The sequence below is a fragment of the Lagenorhynchus albirostris genome, chromosome X, assembly GCF_949774975.1.
Source record: "Lagenorhynchus albirostris chromosome X, mLagAlb1.1, whole genome shotgun sequence".
Lineage (NCBI taxonomy): Eukaryota > Metazoa > Chordata > Mammalia > Artiodactyla > Delphinidae > Lagenorhynchus > Lagenorhynchus albirostris.
The window spans coordinates 93599784-93618731 of record NC_083116.1 but is presented as its reverse complement, the minus strand read 5'-3'; the positions used below and the strand labels follow the sequence as shown (position 1 = coordinate 93618731).

At 41.9% G+C, this 18948-nt stretch overlaps 1 protein-coding gene across 2 annotated transcripts in view; it reads right to left on the bottom strand.

Moving 5' to 3' along the window:
* Window positions 1–436: 436 nt before the first annotated feature.
* MAOB (monoamine oxidase B) overlaps window positions 437–18948 on the bottom strand; it is a 106454-nt gene continuing 87942 nt past the window's right edge. For both annotated transcript variants that reach the window (XM_060138065.1, XM_060138066.1), the window contains exons 9-15: window positions 14555–14651; window positions 13469–13522; window positions 11429–11486; window positions 8550–8647; window positions 3207–3318; window positions 2578–2640; window positions 437–1434 (exon numbers count right to left, since the gene is read on the bottom strand). In XM_060138065.1, coding sequence (XP_059994048.1) covers window positions 1282–1434; window positions 2578–2640; window positions 3207–3318; window positions 8550–8647; window positions 11429–11486; window positions 13469–13522; window positions 14555–14651 — 635 coding nt within the window. In that variant the 3' untranslated portion in view covers window positions 437–1281. The remainder of the gene's footprint in view (window positions 1435–2577; window positions 2641–3206; window positions 3319–8549; window positions 8648–11428; window positions 11487–13468; window positions 13523–14554; window positions 14652–18948) is intronic.

The window sequence follows — 18948 nt, the reverse complement described above, 5'->3', positions numbered from 1 at the left end:
CATTTAAAAAGTAGTTCAAATAAGATTTAATGGACTGTGGAACTATGGTTTTAAATTAATGAGTGTACCTAGTAAAAAGCTTTGCACTGATAAGGAATATGAAAGGTCAACTGAAATATTATAATTGTCTTAATAGTTAAAGCATCTTACTTATTAACATGTCAATTATTTTGACAGCCTTTTTTCGGGGGCAGAGGGGGTGAAAGCAAGGAGCTGTCTTTTAGCATCCTTATGATATCATTATAAATCATTTACCAGCTGCTCACATAGACACCACCCATGATGGATCACACAATCCAAATGCACGCATCATCTGAGCTTCAAGGAAATTTTGACTCAATGCTTTTAAGCCACAATTATATACCTAATACTGGATCTTGATTTGATTTGTCAAAACCCTCGAAAGTCATTACCCAAAAAGAAAAGGCAACAGACATCTGGTCAATCAACTTTATTTTTAATTACCCAAATGTGTATTAACCTTCGTATCCAGATACAAGGGAGGATACAAGAGGAAGAAAAGACAAGACTTCTACCCTCAAAAAAATTAAAATGAGCTGAAGACACACTGCAGAAGACAATAAAACTTAAGGAAATATACTGAGTAGCACAAAACAACTTAGTACAGAGTAAACCCACACAAGGGGGACACGATCAGCGACCATGGCAGGGAGTAGAGAGGGTGATCGGGAAATTCATCCTGGGAAATGGGATAAAGCAATGGACCTGTGTTCTAGTCAACAAAATATCAGTGGCTTATTGTGGGCCTTGGGCAATTAAGTCCCACCGCTCCTGACTTCAGTTTGCTCAACTCTAAAACAGCAAGTAAGGACAAGGTGGTGTCTAAGTTCTTCCAGCTGTAACAGTACAGGATTCTAAGGACAAATGCAGAGATCTTGGAAGATGTGGACCTTACAGGTAAGAGGAAGGACAAGCACAAAGCCACAGAGGTAGGAAAAAGCTAGTTTTTTGTGCCTGGGCAATGTATACTGTAAGATAGCAAGGACCTTTAACAAGCCTGTTTAACTACTGTAAAGATTCTGAGACCGGTGAACTTGGAAATGGGTGAGACAGAGTGCTAAGCTAGGTACTAGACAATACACAGGAAACAAAATGGAGAAAGAGATATTGTGTTTTCCTGTGGTCGAAGTCTGACTTATCGTCATGCTCTCCACTTCACTCTACATTCTTTGTGTCTTCATGGAACTTTGTTACAACTCCTTCCCCAAACCCACACACCAAATAGAAGCAGAAGAGGGTGTGGTTACAGATGCCCTCTCTTTAGACCCGCACAAGTAGCCCCCTTTTGTGGGCCAGGTAGCCAAGAGCAGTTGCTGACAAGATGGTGGTCAATCCAATCAGCCTCAGCAGGCCGGGCACGGAGGGCAAATGTCTCTCCAAGAAGGTGGTGGTAATGGGCTTCGCAGGGACATCCTGGGTTCAGAGAATATTTGGTGTCAGTACGGAAAGTCTGTATTTCTTCCAGTTCTCCGAACGTGACTCACACTTGCCAACCTCTAGGCCATGAAACGTCACATTCCCTTTGTTCAGAACATTCATTCCCCGTTCCCCACTGGGCCCTTTACTTAACTAATTCTGACCACTAACTTCAAGTCTCAGTTTATATCTCACTTCCTTCGGGAGCCTTTCCAGTGTCCCCAAACTAAGATGACCCCTTCTTTTTACATTCTCAGCGTGTCATCTTCATGGCACGTGGGCTTTTTTGTTATCATCTGTTCTCCCCACCACATGTTGAGCTCTGAAAGCACTGCTGTATCATTATCCCAGCGGCTGATGCAAAGCAAGTGCACAATAAATATTTGCTGAGTGGATGCACCTGTGGTCCACTCAGTCCTCAATCCCATCTCTGACAGAAGCACTAAGACAATGACTTTGGAGTGGCCAGGCTACTGTTTTTTTTGTTTTTTTTTTTTCTTTTTTTAAAGTGGGATCTTCCCAGACCGGGGCACGAACCCGTGTCCCCTGCATCGGCAGGCGGACTCCCAACCGCTGCGCCACCAGGGAAGCCCCCAGGCTACTGTTTTTAACCTTACACTTGACAGACGAATACCTCTGACCTTTTGGACCCTTGTCCTCTATGATGTGTATACTTCCTTCCAGTCAGGAAAATTTCCTGGGGTTTTTTTACAAAATGATAGGTATATTGAAAATGCATTTTTAACCTAAATCTGCTCCATTTCATTCCACTCCTTCGTCCCCAGACAGGGGATACTGACATATCTTCCTTTCATTTCCTCCCCCCTATCACCAGGTTAGAGATTTATTCAACAGACATTTATTGAGTTCTTAATAAGTCTAGAACTCTCCGAGTAATGTCTCATCCGACCAAAAAATAATTTATTTTTTCCTAATAATCTGCAAGGCATGTGGCAGCTGCAATTTTATCAAAGTTCTTCTAAATCCCTCACCTCTGCCCTAACCCGTGGCATCTCTTTAAACATTCATGGGTTGAATCACTTAGGGGAAGGTCTGTGAATATATACAAGTGTGCTCTATTCATAAGTAATTGTTTTTAGAGGAAAGAGATTTAAATTCATGATATAAAATATAACCTACCACAGACTCTGGTTCGGGCTGCCAGATTTCATCCTCTGGGATCTTTCCCATGGCATGCAGGATCTGAAAAGAAAGCGCATCTTGGTGAATGACAAAAAATGACACCATCTTTCTCCTAATCTACTCTTTAAATAAAGGACTAACGATGTCTTTTGGGATATCCATCAAAAACACCAGGGTAAAAGCCAGTGTAGTCCATTGAACCTTTGAAAAGATCCAAAAGGTCTTCGATCTACAGCATAAGAAGGTCCAACCATTAGACTCACCATCAATTTTAATAGCCGTGAACACGCCTTAATAGGGATGAGATGAGAGGAACTGTTGGAAAATATATAAATGAATTCTGAATCCTAGTGTAAACATGTTTGGTTCTATAATATTAGACCTAGGTTATCTCTCAAGTATAGCCATGGTGATCTTTTGCCCCATGGACTCTTTTTACCTTGGACTCATTGTTACTTTTGGGTTAAGGTGTTCATTTCACCTGTGACTACTGTTAAAAAGGTGTTTCACTGTCCTTCAGATGGGGGTTCACGGGGAATTGGCTTCCAGGATCTCAGACACATTTAACCTGTTTGTCAGGCCCGTGAGTTGCTTCCTTCCCCACAGCCCATGACCCCAGGCCTTACCTCTCGGGCTGCTCTCTCCCCGGCCTCCACAGCCCCCTCCATGTAGCCACTCCAGTGTGCAGCAGTCTCCGTGCCTGCGAAGTAAATCCTGCCCACTGGCTGGCGTAGAACCCTTGAAAGCAAAGCAAAGAGATAAAAGTGGTCAGTCTCAGAGAGCCAGAGGAGAGCCTTCCCACAAAGACCAAGGCTGGTCCGTTTCCTCAGACTCTAAATGTCAGGAAGTCCATTGGCAATTTTGGAATAATGTTCATGAGTTCCTCCAGTTCTTACATGATCTTTGTCACAGACAAAATGAAATAAAAGCCAAAGTTCACTCCTGCGCCAAGAGCTTACAGGTAAAGGGACTGACATCAATGGAGGTAAAATAAGTATTTGCTTCACATACGTAAAGTGAGGGACTGTATATGCCCAGTCATGGATAGCTGGTTCACCAACTTTGAGCGAGAGGACACGTGCCCCCAGTTTCCCGCCTGGTCATTCCACCAATGAACTTGGCAAATCACTTCCTCTCACTGAGCTCTGGCTTCCCCATCTCCTAAGGGGCATGATCCAATAATTTTTAAAACCTTTTCTATTAGTAACATTTAACAACTCTGTGAGTATGACTACGGCTCCAAAACCTCCATTCCTTGAGCACTTAGCTCTAACAGTGTGAAGAGTTTTACTGCATTAAATTATAACAGTTAACATTTTGGGGGGCGCCAAACACTCTTCTAAGTGCAGTAATCTTTACCACAACCATATGAGGTCAGTACGATTATAATCCCCATTTTGCAGGTGAGAATATGGAGGTACAGAGGCTGTAGTGGGCACTGTGGTGCCCTGCCTAGACCCCCCTTCAAAAATGAAGGACCTTGCTGTTCTTCCCTGCTCTTGGCCCATTCCAGGACCCCCTCCCCAGTCGACCACCGATCTGTTTTCTGTCTCTATAGATTAGTTTGCATTTTCTAGTATTTTATATAAATGGAATCGTATAGTAAAAACAAAAAAAACCATGAAGGACTTATTCCCAGGTGCTGGAAGTGCTGCAGGAAGATGGCCTTCTGATGTCAGCCCTCTTTGGCAACTGCCTCCACTAAAGAAAATTGCCTGGTTCAAGGTCATGCCTCCTTCCAGTAGCAATTGCATCCAGTGACTGATCATCACAGGGCTATAAAAACCTGACCCCTCGCCCCAACTTGGGACATTTCTGAAGGGCCATCTTAGTCCCAGAGCGCCCTGAAGGATCAGCTGAGGTCTTCACTGGAACTTCACTGGGAGAAACCCAACTTCTCTCTCTGCCCGCTCCTGCTTCCTTCCTCTGCCTTCCACAGATGTTGATGCCTAGGCTCTCCCTAGTACATATCCTATATGCTCATCTTTGCTTCAGAGTCTGCTTTGCTGAGGAATCTAACCAGCAACAAAGACAAAGTAATTTACACTAGGTCATAGCTAGTAAGTAGCAGAACCGGTATTTGAATCCAGGTCATCTGACTCCAGAGCCCACAGTCTTAACCACTTGGTTATACATCCTCCCTCTATTGAATTATTTTTTTAATCTTTTTAAAGAACTCCATGGCATAGCTACAATTATCCCATTTTACACATGAGGAAACTGAGGCTTAGAGAAATGTGTGCTGACTTGCCAAGACCCACTTGCTAGAAAATTGCAGAGTTAGGATTTGAACTAGGTCGACCAGATGTCAAAGTCTCTGTCTTTATGTTATATACTTTTCCTGGTGTATCATCATCATCACTAGTTAACAAAGAGTGCCCATATGCTACACAAAAGGACAGAGTGTCACAGCACTTAGTTTCTACAAGGGGCAGTTTGTTGTTACCCTGACAAAAATACCATAAGGGAAGCACCATCAACATGTCATTTTATTCATCCTATTCCAGGTTTCCATTATATTACAGATAATGGATGTGGATGTCCAGAGCTAACATCCAGGCTCTGTCTTAGTCAACACTGTATACCACTGGGCCTTTTACAGAAAACCAAATGAGTTGGCTTGAATTGGTGGGTTTTCCTTCACCTACCCTTATTGTTGCCATCAAGCAAAAAGAGGGGAGGAGAATAGAAGATACTATAGAATACTAGAATGCCGATAATAATACACAGCATAATCTGGAATTATTCATAGCCAGCATGGGCTGGAGAGCCTAAGCGTATTCGGGAAGGGTTCTCGGCAAGAGAAGGTAATTTTGCTTTTTCCACGTTCATTAAACAGTGCTGCTTTCACCACATGAATCACTGTTTTCAAACAGACGGAACCCAAATTGGAAACCTCTGGGAGGCCTTGCCAAATCCTAGAATTAAATATTAGAAGAGAGAATAAAGGCTTAGAGAATTAATCATGCTGACTACTGGAATTTAAAAATGTAAAAATCAAGAATTTATTTCAAACAGGCAAAGATATCTTCCCTCCACTTGTCACGTGGAAATCGTCTTCCTTTGGGGAAAAAGAAAGCCCCAAAACTGGGGAAGAAAAATCCTTGCCGTTTCTCATGCAGGTGAGGGAATAGACACTATAGGATATTTCCACGTATACTTCCTTATGTGCTTTACCACTACTTAATCACTAAAGTGTTGGGTTGGCCAAAAAGTTCATTCGGGTTTTCATAACATCTTACAGAAAAACCCAACCCAATATTTCAGTCTAAGAAATAAACACACATTTCTTAAAGTAAAAAACCTTAAGAAATGTGAGTTTATTTTTTTACTAGAGTTGTACTGTCAATACTGTCCTCTGTCTTCCATTTGGAAGCAGAACATTTACTGTGTAATTTCTAGGCCATGAAGATAAAATTCCTTGCAGTATCCCAAATGTCATGGACCCGAAAGGTCAAGGGAATCCCTGCGGGCCAGTTGTCCTTGCTTGGATTGAGAGGTATGTCACTAAGATATGCTCTGCTTCACTTTCCATCCTACAGATTGAAGCTAGTCACATGAAGCCTGAAACATGGCCCTGAGAAGGAATAAAGATGAAGGAGGGTGCTGCCATGTCACCACAAATGCCTGATATGATGGGGTTTATCTTGCTTCTTTCATGTGGTCAGGGTCAGGCTAGTGCAGGTGAGTGTCCTTCCCCCCCCCGCCCCGCCCCCCACTGACCCCATCACTCCAAAGGCATTTTCCTGACACTCCTTATGGGATTGAGCATGAAACTAGCCACTCCGTGGTCAGAAATCTAATCACATCACAAAACTGATGGTCTTTCTCTGTTGAGAGGTTAAGTTTTGTATTCCTAAATGTGTTCTATGAAGCAAAGGATCCTATCTGCCTTTCTTACTCTCTATTCTATCCTCAAAATCACCCATAGGGCCCAGCCGTGTAACTTTTCCCCAGACATTCCATGAACTTGTTAGATTCCTGTAGGAAGCGTTTGCTCAAATGGTTCCGTCTGCCTAGAATACATTCCCCAATAGCCTTTTCTCTGCCTTCTACAATTCTCAGGTGGTATGTGTATTATGAAGCCTTCTCAGCTTTCTCTAGGTAAGGCTAGCCCATCCCTCCCTGGGCCCCCATGGCATTTTTATGCCCCTCTATTCTTAGAGTACTTACCATAGTATGTTTGAGTCAATGTTTGATATTCTCTCCTCTCCCCATCCCTACCCTAGCTCCTAACACCGTCAGCTCCTTTACAGCAGGGAGGGCTTATCTTGGTACAGGCAAACTTTGTTTTGTTGTGCTTTGCTTTACTGCGCTTCGCAAATATTGCATTTTTTTTTCACGAATTGAAGGTCTGTGGCAACCCGGCATTGTCAGATGATGCTTAGCATTTCTTAGCAACAAAGTATTTTTTAATTAAGATATGTACATTTTTTTAGACATAATGCTCTTGCACACTCAATAGACTACAGTATAATGTAAACATAACTTTTGTACGCGCTGGGCAACCAAAAAGAAAATAATTTTGTGTGACTCGCTTTATTGCAGTAGTCTGGAACCGAACTCACAATATCTTCGAGGTCTGCCTATATATTGAAGCTTTCAGCAGAGTGTTTGGCCAATAGTTGGCACTTAGCCAATAAGTGCTGAATGAAACAATTACTACTGACATATTCTACAATCAGCATATCCAAAAATTAAATTAATGACCAGTAGCTAATCAGGTGGCACCCTCTGAATGATCTCATAGATGATATTTTACCATCTTCAGGAAGATGAGGAAAGTGCTCACCAAAGCCATTATGTATCCTCTCACAAGCAGGTTTTTTTTTTTTTTTTTACGGTACGCGGGCCTCTCACTGTTGTGGCCTCTCCCATTGAGGAGCACAGGCTCCGGATGCACAGGCCCAGCGGCCATGGCTCACGGGCCCAGCCGCTCTGCGGCATGTGGGACCCTCCCAGACCGGGTCACGAACCCGTGTCCCCTGCATCGGCAGGCGGACTCTCAACCGCTGCGCCACCAGGGAAGCCCACAAGCAGGTTTTAATCCTTTGACTGGTTTTCACAAACAGATTGATTATTCATTTACATTTACTAATACCCTTTTTTTTGTTGCATACTCAGCCTTTTACTCATCACTCTACATTTCCTATTTTGTTTAGATTGAGCTCTTGGCATTAAATGATTACTTCGTTTAGTATTACTTCGATGGTCATAATAATTACTACTATATTACTAATTCATACCTGGTTGTTGTCATCGAATACAATGAACTAAACACCAAAGAGTCATACCTGGCTGCACAACACTGTAAATGCTAAAAGCCATTGAATTATACACTTCAGATGGGTGAATTGTATGATATGTGAATTATATCTCAATGAAGATGTGAAAAATAACTTATGCTCCTGTTAACATACTGATTCTTGTCTACTGTATGCCATCTTGCGCTTTCTCATACACCTGCTAAGGAAAGTGAGGTCCAGAGAGGAGAAGTGACCCGTCCAGGATGACAAAGTTGGTTATTGGTAGGATCAGGGGGTGGAACCCAAGTCCCTTTACCCCCAGTCTAGGACACAATTTGCTTTTATAATGCTGTACCCATGTTGGCACTTATACAGTGCCCATTGAGGAAGTTCTACTGAGCCCTAAACTCAGTATAAAGACACTTCTTCTGACAATATAAGTGAACCCTCTATCTAAATTCCTATTCTTATGCTGCCAGCTTCTTTGGTTCTATTGATTGGGATTGCTCCTTTGGAGGAATTAAGAGTCAAGGGCACCACCATGATGCAGAATTATAATGACTTCATTAGTGAGATTCACGAGATCCAAAGGAAATTGGGGATTTGGGGATTTTTTTCCCAGCATTTACAAGGAATAGCGGAGAAGAGCTCCACGAACCTTCTTAGAGTTATGGACTCAGATTCAGGGAATTTCAGTTAGAACTGAGCCCACTTTTACTCTACCTTCCATACTGAGTCAGGATCCCTGGGGGGAAGTAGGTCGTGTAGCAGCCCCCGGAGTACTGCTCCTCACACCAGTTCTTCTCTTCATAGTGCACCGGCTGCAAGGCAGAGTGACAAAAACTCAAAGGAGACTCAAAGGAAGCAATCTAGTCTCGAATAACTCAAATACAGTCCAGTAGGCTTCCTATTGGACAACCAGTATCTGTCTGAAATAGAGCCTTATTATCCCGATGTTTTTAGAGACAGGACTTTGGGCAGGTAAATGTCCTTGGTAATTGACTTGGTAATAGACTTCTTGGTAATAGACTTGGTAATAGACTTCTAAGAAATTCTGACTTAGAAAGTTTTCTCACTTGGTTCATTCATGTCCCAGGTACTGTTCATAAGCTGCAATTGTCTAGCTCTATGTTTAAATTGGCCTTACGTGTTAAGAAGTTTTTAGTGCCTAATGGTTTCAAGACAAGTTTAAAAAGGGATTTATGCTTACTGGAGTAAGGAGGTTGAAAAAAGTAGAAAAGCATGCCTGTTAAGGAAAAAGAATGACCAGATTCATGTTTTTCATGCAAGTCAACTTCGTTGAGAGAAGATAGAACAGACAGATTAATGTTTTCATGGGACGTAGGCACTTCTGTTGATGGCGATGCAGGCAGCTATCGGTCTGAAAAATATGGTTTTGCCATGAACAGGCAAAACATTAGCTGAGATTTTGCAAAGTTCAAGCTCTTTACTACAATAACTAAACATAAGTGTTATCATTAGGTATTATTATTATTATTATTTTGCAGTACGCGGGCCTCTCACTGTTGTGGCCTCTCCCGTTGCGGAGCACAGGCTCCAGACGCGCAGGCTCAGCGGCCATGGCTCACGGGCCCAGCCGCTCCGCGGCATGTGGGATCTTCCCGAACCGCGGCACGAACCCGCGTCCCCTACATCGGCAGGCGGACTCTCAACCACTGCGCCATCAGGGAAGCCCAGGTATTATTTTGAAAAGATAAAATCAACACGGCAAGTCTTAAGAGAAAAATGTGAGCATAAAAATAGATTTGGAAAAGATTTTTTGTTTTAAAAATTTGCAGTCACACATGGGACTTCGGATAGTCATTTGTAACGAATCCTATTTACAAAGCACGAGGCCCTGTCTGAGGGGCGTAAGTTGCTCTGATGCCTCAGGCCCGGCCCTCTTCCATCTCATGAGCCTCCTTCTCTGGCTGTCTCCAGCCAGGGGATCAGAAGAAAGGTTGGACTTCATCTTTCACCTTTCCTTGCTCCCAGGACAGACACCAAAGCAAGTGCCCATCTCTGTGCCAAGAGCAAACAACAGCATGACCAACTCGTTTTTTTTTTTTTGGCCACGCCTTGTGGCTTGTGAGATCTTAGTTCCCCTACCAGGGATCGAACCCAGCCCCTCAGCAGTGAGAGCTCGGAGTCCTAACCACTGGACAGCCAGGAATTCCCAGGACCACCTCATTTTTATCACCAGCAATTAATCATCCACATTCTTCTTAGGAAAAGAGACTTTCCCATATTAAAAATGATCAACTTTTTGGGAAATTGAGCACAACTTCTTTCCCCTCCCACTGGGGTTTTCCCTGAACAACCATCTCACAGGTTGTCGGAGAATCCTCAGTTCTGCACTGCCTCAGCCTGAGGGTGTCTCAGAACATAACTTCAAAAAAGCTTGAGTCTCTACCAGGGAGAAATATCTTGAACCGAATATTTAAACAGAAAGACCAGTCAATTTTAGCAGCTGTGGTAGGATTAATTTTTAATGTGTATATACTTTGGGTCTTGCCACCTCACTTATATTACACTTGCGCCCAGAGGCTATGCTTATATTTAAACTTGTTAAATGGTGTGTGAAAGCAAAAAAATGAAACAAAACACATTCTTCATTATTATTATGTTTCTCTCCAAACCAGTCAATTCATCATTCTTGTTCATTTACTGAGGAGGAATCCCCCAAACCTTCAAGAGCGTGTGTTTCACCTATAACAAGTAACTCTTGCTTTAAAAGGATGAACCAAAATGACAAATTCAAAAGCCACAACAACTTGACTAGGAGGAGGAAAGCCACTGCAAAGCTGAGCAAAGTAAGTGTCTGAGGAATAAGATGAAGCCATGTAGCTGTTCAACTAGGTCAAGGCGTGCACTGCAGAGATCTGGATTTAAGAGGCTTAACAAGTTAAACATTCTTAGCCCCTTTATTAGATTTTCTCGTGCTTTAACTGCTCATTTGTACATCCTTTTCCATTGTCTTCAAGTGCTGCACGGATAACTGGATTTAATAATAGCTTTGAAAAGGTGACGTAATCCGTGTCAAAACATTAAAAACCCAGCAGTTGTGAATGGAACGAGAATGTCAGTTCATTGTTTTAAATATTGATGAAGGAGGTCGTTATGGCTAATGGTTATGGGCCCTTTGGGCCCTTTGACTATCACCAAATGCCCCTACCGCACTGCCTCCCTACCCATCCCATCCCACCTTTAACCACCCAGTGGGGAGGGGAACTACTTTGAATTTGAAGATCACAGCTTCCTCAGGCTACCTGCCGAGATGTCTAGGAAACTCAGCTGACAGGGCTCACCTTGAGCCAATCAGCATGTCTTCCCTGCTACAGGAAGAGCTCTGAACTCAGGGACAAGGGTGGCACCACCTAAAACACATCAGTGTTGCAAGGTGCCTAAGCTGCCACTAGCACAGCCAGGGCCCATACTCTCTGGGACAACTCATAAGTTTACCAACTCTGGTGCAGACTCCTCCGAGAATAGATCAGGGAAAACATGAGCTCTAGAGCCCTTCTTGCACAAGCCCATCCCTGCTAGCCCCCTGACAACAAAGCAAGATCTCTCTCCCTTAGGGAAGGGTTGGGAAGCCTTACGTGCAAAGCTTCTTGTGAGCCCAGAACTTTTGCGTAGAGGTCACAAAGTTTCTTCAACCTATGGGAAGAGAGGGGGAAAAATAAGTGAAAATGAGAAAGGAAGAAAAAGTCAAAGATGTACCTATGATTCCCATCATTCAAAAAGATTCTGAGCTATTGCTTCCACTTGACATTTCATTGTAATTTTTCAAAACAAGGCACCTTGTTCTAGCTCCAATATCTTAAATCTGTGAGGTCACAAATAGTTTTTAAAGAAAAGAAAGTGATGCACTGCCTGCCTCACTGGGGGCACACAGCAATTTGTTCATTCATTCAAGAAAACGTTGTGTACCTGCTGTCAATTTCCTAAGCACTGGAGATTCTGGGAGGACTGAGACATGATTCTTGCTCACCTTCCTTTCTCTCCCCATCCCACTAAGAGGAAATGGGCAAAGTGGAGCAGGAAAAGCTTCGAATTCTGCTTCTGCCTCTTCCATGCTATGAGGTCTTGAACAGGTTACTTAAACTCTCTGACCTTTAGTTTCATCAACAAACTCACCTGATTTTTTTCACTAATGATGGTAAAACAATGTGGTCTCAGGACCAGCAACAGCAGCTGCATCACCCGGGAACTTGTTAGAAATGCAGATTCTCAGACCTCATCCCTGACCTTCTAATTCAGAAACAGCAGTGGCAGCAACTGTGTTTTCATAAACCTTCCAGGTGATTATGTTTGAGAACCACTGATATAGAGCATATGAAGTTCCCAGCTCAATAACTGGTACATACGTAATAAATGCTCAATAAATGGTAGCTCTTAAGAAATTTAGTCTTATGGGGGGATTGGATGTAAGCCAAAAGTTATAATTAGTCAGTTAAGGTATGAGATTAAACTTATTTCCATTCTGATTTTTATAGAATAGTATTGTTAAAGGGGATCTTACAGGTGATTTAGAGTTAGGCCAATGATTTCAAAAGTATTATTATTATTTTATTTTTTATTTTTTTAAGTGTATTTTTTTAATTATTTATTTACTTTTGGCTGCATTGGGTCTTTGTTGCTGTGCACGGGCTTTCTCTAGTTGCGTCGAGCGGGGGCTACACTTTGTTGCTGTGCGCAGGCTTCTCATTGTGGTGGCTTCTCTTGTTGTGGAGCACAAGCTCTAGGTGCGCGGGCTTCAGTAGTTGCGGCGCGCGGGCTTCGGTAGTTGTGGCTCACGGGCCCAGCCACTCCGCGGCATGTGGGATCTTCCCGGACCGGGGCACGAACCCGCGTCCCCTGCATCGGCAGGCAGACTCTCAACCACTGCGCCACCAGGGAAGCCCGGGACATTTTTTTAGTGAGTGGGTCAGTCAGACTTCCATAGCCCTGGCCAAGCACAGTGATGGCAATAGTCATAAAGCAGCATGCTAATGGTGCGGGGGGAGGGTGCAGGGTTGTGAGGGATAGGAATGTGCTATAACGTAATTCAGGGGCTCTTAGTTGGTAAATATGTTATCAGTGGTGGTGTGGGGATAAATAATTGGTAGTGGTGAATACTAATTGCTGAAAGAAATTGCCACCTCCAGAGAAACTAGTCCTTCTGTACTTATGATCTGTAATAGTTATGCATCCTTCATGCAGGATGTACTGCAGACTGCCCTGCAATGCGGTCATTTGTCTACCTGGTTATCTCCTCCCCAAGTAAAATTTCAGCTCCTGGGCTATATCCATTTTTGTATCCTCCATAGCTCCTTGCATGGTATCTTGTGTACGATAAACTCAATAAATATTATTTTGAATGCTTGGTTCTTCAGTTATCAGCATTGTGCCTTTATACAAGACCCTCATAATGAATATAACAGACATGTTGTGTTGGGAATACACATAGTATTAAGCAGTCTTTAAGTTTAAAAGTTAAGCAAAGTTGAAAGTGGGTAGAAAGAAGAAAAGAAGTAGGAAAGAAAGGGAGATGGAGTACAGAGGTGGGCAGGAAGGGAGAGAGGGGCAGAGGAAATAAGGGAGGAGTGAGGGAGGGAGAGAGAGAGAGGGAAGAGAGAAGAGGTACTTTTTTCCCCTACCTTTCCTCTTTGGTAAGACGGGTCAGTTTTCTGGCTTTGTGGGCAAGAATAAATCTAAAACGTACAAACAAGAAAAAGGAGGGGAAATCAATGGCTGCTTTCATCCTGGCCTCATTTCTATAGCTACACATGTGCCTAGTGTACAAGTTAAAAGTGAACCAGAAGAAACAATTCATACACTATCTAATTTTATGTTCCATGTTTTACTATTTCCTGGTTACATTCCTGACACAAAAAGGCACCTTCTAGGTTTAGGGATTCAAGGGACTCAAAACAGATGACTGGCCATAATTTTTGCCTGGGATAATACCATGACTGACCCATCTCCCACTGCATAGCTGGTGCTCAACAGGAATATGCCCTGGGCCTCAAATATCTACCTTAGATGTGTCTGAGACTTTCCATTTTCATCCAGCCCTTCCTCTTTGGTTCTATCTTCAAGATGGTATCTCCCTAGTGCCCAGCCTTTTAGAATCCGCCTCCATTTCTAGCCCTACGATTGCCTTCAACTTACCAGCTAGCTTTGATCTCCCTGTTTTGACCCTTGGCTCTCTGAAATAAACTCATACGGATCCTGAAAGCCATCTCAATTTTGGCTTCTCCAGGTAACCACAGCCCATGACATCCCCATCTGTGCTGCTTTTCCCTGCCAAGCTGAGAACTGGGCTGGTCTTCGTTCCTCTCTAGTGGGACCTGGAAAATCTCAGCATCCCATGTAAATACCATAGATGCCTCCACAGCCTCCACAAGAAGCCCTCTTAGTGAAACACCCTGAGTCAAATCTTCATATCATGTTTTCACAAAAGATAGCTTATCAGAATATATCAACCACTAGTATTAAACATGAAGCAGAAAACTAGTTTAACAAATTTTCAAATGTTACTGGTATTCTAATTCCTTTCTAAATATTAATTTGTTCGAAGACATTATTTTTTAAAAAGCAATAAGATTTTTCCAACTGCTGAATTTGGAGAAGAGTGACGTTGGGTAAAAAATTATTGAACACATTTTGGGGCACATTTATTAACAGTATAGGAATACGTTGTCAACGTGGAAGATTATCACACCACCATAAGCATGCCTTACCCTATTATGGCGGCATAGCTGCCATCAGGTTTGGTATCATCCAACGTGTAGGCAACTGGAGCTTCCTCTCCTTCAATAATCATGCTTCCACAGTAATCTTGGAGAAGAGCAAAATGGAAAAAGGCATTGATCACCCTATCAAGCTACCCTTAGCAGTTACGACGAAGCACACATTTTTCAACCTGAGAAGCCCAAAGGCTGAAAATAAGATATTATACCCTAAATATACAAAGTCCAACCAAGTTGATGTCAAAAGGAAGGCTAAGGAGCCAACATTTGGTGACAAACTCAAACGGTAAGCCCCTCTCTGCAAAGAAGCAACGTGATATTATGAATTAATCCAGGCCAACATTTAATGAAATCTTGTTTTCCTTGCTGTTAATACGTGTGCCCCTCTTTCCTCTTTCACAGGAAATCAGATAAAACCAAAGATGTGTTAAAGAAACGCTAGTCTATTACTGTAAAGTAGAAGGGACTGAACATTCACCTTTTATAAGGAGCCACTTATTCGATGCTAACTAGTTCTTGATTATCTAGAGACAGGGCAGAGAGGACCCAGATGACTAAAATGCACAGAGTCCCTCCACTTTTCCACCCTCCTCCTTAAAAGGGAGGGGATATATGTATACACATAGCTGATTCACTTTGTTGTACAGCAGACACTAATACACCATTGTAAAGCAACTATACGCCAATAAAAATAAATAAATAAAAAGAAAAAAGATATCTTTGCTGGATATAGAAAAATAATAAGAAAATAAAATGCACAGAGTCCCAAACCCTCATTTCAAACAGGACCTCCGGAACAACTTGGAAAACCATTTCAGCTCATTCTGCACAAAAGTGCTTCTCTCATTCCCCTCCTGAACAAAATATATGTAATTTCAACAAAAGAATACAACAGAGCAATGGTGAAAATGTCAGGGCAGAATTTGAAATGTTATAATAAGATCCGATTACAGTGTACCACTCCTCCTGCTTCATCATTTACTTGCAAATTGAGGTTGTTCGAACAAAATTATGGTGGAAGGCCTGGGAACTAATGTTGTATAGAAAATCCAATGAGTGGGTTTCAAAATGAGGAAGAAAGAACAGAGAAATAACTTGGAGGGTATGCACTGTCCCGACCTGTGTGGGAGCAGACACACCTGTAGGCCTTTTTACCTGCACTTGCTTCTCTCTCTCTCCCCCCACGACTCTCCCCACTTTGCATCTATAGTCCTAGTCAGTCACTGGATTGAGGGGTACTTGCATGCCCCTCAGGTGTACTGGGGCTAAAAAAACATTGAGAAAAACTGAAATAGGGGAAGGAGAAATGTTTAAAGTTTGTCAAAGAATTTAAGAAGATTTAAGAATACAACAGAAATAGTTAAGGAATCACCTTGTTATAAGGAGACAAGAAAGAGGACAGGATGTGATAAGAGAAAAGAGCAAGGGCTCACGGGTCACTTGGGGTTCTGCTGGACTGGACAGAGGGATCATGCAGGACACCAGGCTGGCTGGGGTGGAGGCCCTGCTTTCTGGGTGGAGGGGCTCCTTGGACACGTCCTTCACAGCACAAAGTTGGTCTCTGCACCATGCATGTGCACTGGGCGGAAGTGAAGGAACAAGGGGCAGAGGGAAGAGTCCTGTTCATGCCAGAACAAACCACGTGGCATCAGCAGCAGTTCTATCATTTGTAGGTAGAAAGCTCAGGAGCTCTGCCCATGCACATGGGACTTCCAGTTAGCCTGGTTCAGCCTCACTCTTAAAAAGGAAGGGCCATTCAAGGACATCTAGACATTGAACAAAATTCTTTAACAAAAAAAGCAAAGACAAAAGCAGAAGCAAACTAACAAACAAAAAGGAACTCTCAGGAAGAAAAGACAAAGAGTAGAAGAAATTTCCCCCAAAGTGGCAAGTAACATTCTCAAGGAGAAAAAAGAAGATATTGTACCTATGGGAGGTAACAAAGAGGACTATTCAGAATAAAATAATTCAGGAGAAGCTTTTTGAGTGTGAAGTGTGGAAGGAGGAGTTCTGAAAAGACGATCACATTCATCTGGAAGAAAAACTGACATTTACCAAGGACAAAATTACAGGAAAAATAATGAAGAGAGAATATCCTACCAGATGTCAAACATATTATAAAGCTACAGGGATTAAAATAGTACAGTGCTGCCAAAGGATTAGAGAATATAAATCTGTGTTCTCCAAAGTGGGGTGTGCACACCTAGATTACACATCTGGATAGTGGAGAAAGATATTAGAGATTCTTATTTTTCAATTCCAGCTTTTCAAAAATGACTACTCTTGTATATTTTATAAGAAAAACAATACACTTTTTTCCAGTGGTCCATGTACATAATTTAGGAATAAATATATTCAGTGGTAGTTGATGTTTAATTTTTTATATATAGGGCTATAAAAAATGTTTGGAGCCCAGTGACAAAAATCAGTGGAAAAGAATTGTTGGTCCAGAAAAGCCAAATGTAGATATATTTCATAGGAGGATGAAACCATCATAAAAAAATTTTAAAAAACTGGTACACTGGGAGAAAATATTTGCAACACATACAGAAAAAAATTAATAAGCACAGGATAAATAGATAATTTACAAAATGATTTCACACAGCCCTGAAGCCTTATTCATGATGAAATTTACAAATTATAGATAAATGGGACATTTTCCCCTACTGATTGGCAGAAAGTTAAATGGGACATTTTCCCCTACTGATTGGCAGAAAGTTAAAAACATTAATTAGCTGGTCTACCCAAGTCAATTGACTTTGTAATTGCACTTTTACAAATTTATCAAAAAGAAATGCTCCTATTCAAATCTTCACAGCAATATGAAGGAAGCTGTTTATTGTAGCATAGTGTATAATAGCAAAAACTTGGAAACAATCGAAATGCCTATCATCAGCATACCTATCGGGCACATTTTGATAGAGCCATACAGTGAAATACTGTTTATTCAGTTGTTGAAATGAGGTAGATTTAAATGCACTGATGTGGAGAAATGTCTGTGGCATACCATTAATAGGAAAGAGCAAATTTCAGTATAATGTGTATTATGATTTTTTTAAAAAATGGTTTGGGGAAAGTATATAACATTTATTTAAAATTATATTTGCATATAAATGTTATGCATATTCTTTAATATACATTTAAAGTATATATACATTTCAATATATGTGTACAATATATTGAAAATATTACCTGTGCCTACAATAAATCTCTAAGGATAAACAACTTACATTTTTAACAGTGGTTCCCCAAGGGGGGAGGGGCAATTGGAGAGGGACATTTTTCATACACTTATTTTTTGAAAGTTTTATAGTGAATAAGTTCACTTCTGTAATTTTTTTTAAAAGCAGGTACTGCTTCTGTTATTTTAAACTTCAGTTGAAATCATTTAAGGGAAAATAGAAATGGTGTAGATGAGCAAAAGCGAGGGATACTGAAAGATATAAGGCTTTGGCAAGAGCCTGCTCTCTCCAGGTAAGTGGGGATGGGAGGCAAAGCTAAGGTGGCTGTGATGCACCCCCTGCCCCTGCAGGGACCCCAGGAGGGCAGGGTGTTGGTGGTGAGGGTGGCTGAGCTTAGGATGATTTGGTGGGAGACCAGCAAAGAAGAGGGGGCCCTTCCTTGTAAACTCACAAAGATATTACACACTTAAGAAACTGGAAAGCATTTCCTGGGACAATCATTCTACAAGCCAGCAAGAACTGGCTAGGGCTACCTGTATCAAAAGGCAAAAAGTTACCTTCTCTTTAATAGTCCAAACCACGCTGCACTTACAAAACAAACAAACAGTAATCTTGACTGATTGATTGCTGAGTGCCTCATATGTGCCAGTCACTGTGCTAGGCTGTTTGGGGCTGCAAAAATCACCCCCTTTGAATCTGGTTAACTCATATGCCCTGTGCTTTTGCATTACTCATTAACCACAGTGCCTTTAGGGATGGCGTTGAAAGCCTGACACAAAGCAAATAACTTCTTACAAGAGTTAACTTCCTCAGATTTCATTCCCTTATAGAATCCTTCAAAATATTGTTATTGAATTGCTTATCGATGTAACAGGAATGGTATTGGATGTGAGTCTTGGAGCCCTCCCCTGTGTTTCTATAATAGCCTAGGTAACACCAACAGTGTACTCAATACATTGTAATGCAATTACCAGTTTACAAGACTGGCTTCCTCCCAAGTCTGGATTTTCTGGGCAAGGAAACATGCCTTTGAATTCCCAATGCCTAGCACAGCGCCTGTCATACAATAGATGCTCAGTAGAGGTTGGCTGAGGAAACACATTCAATTTCTCAAAAGAAATTGAAAATGCTTTGAAGAGGCTCTCATGTCTACAATCATTTTTTAAAGTGTAACTCAAGGCTCATTACCAATAAGGACCGAGT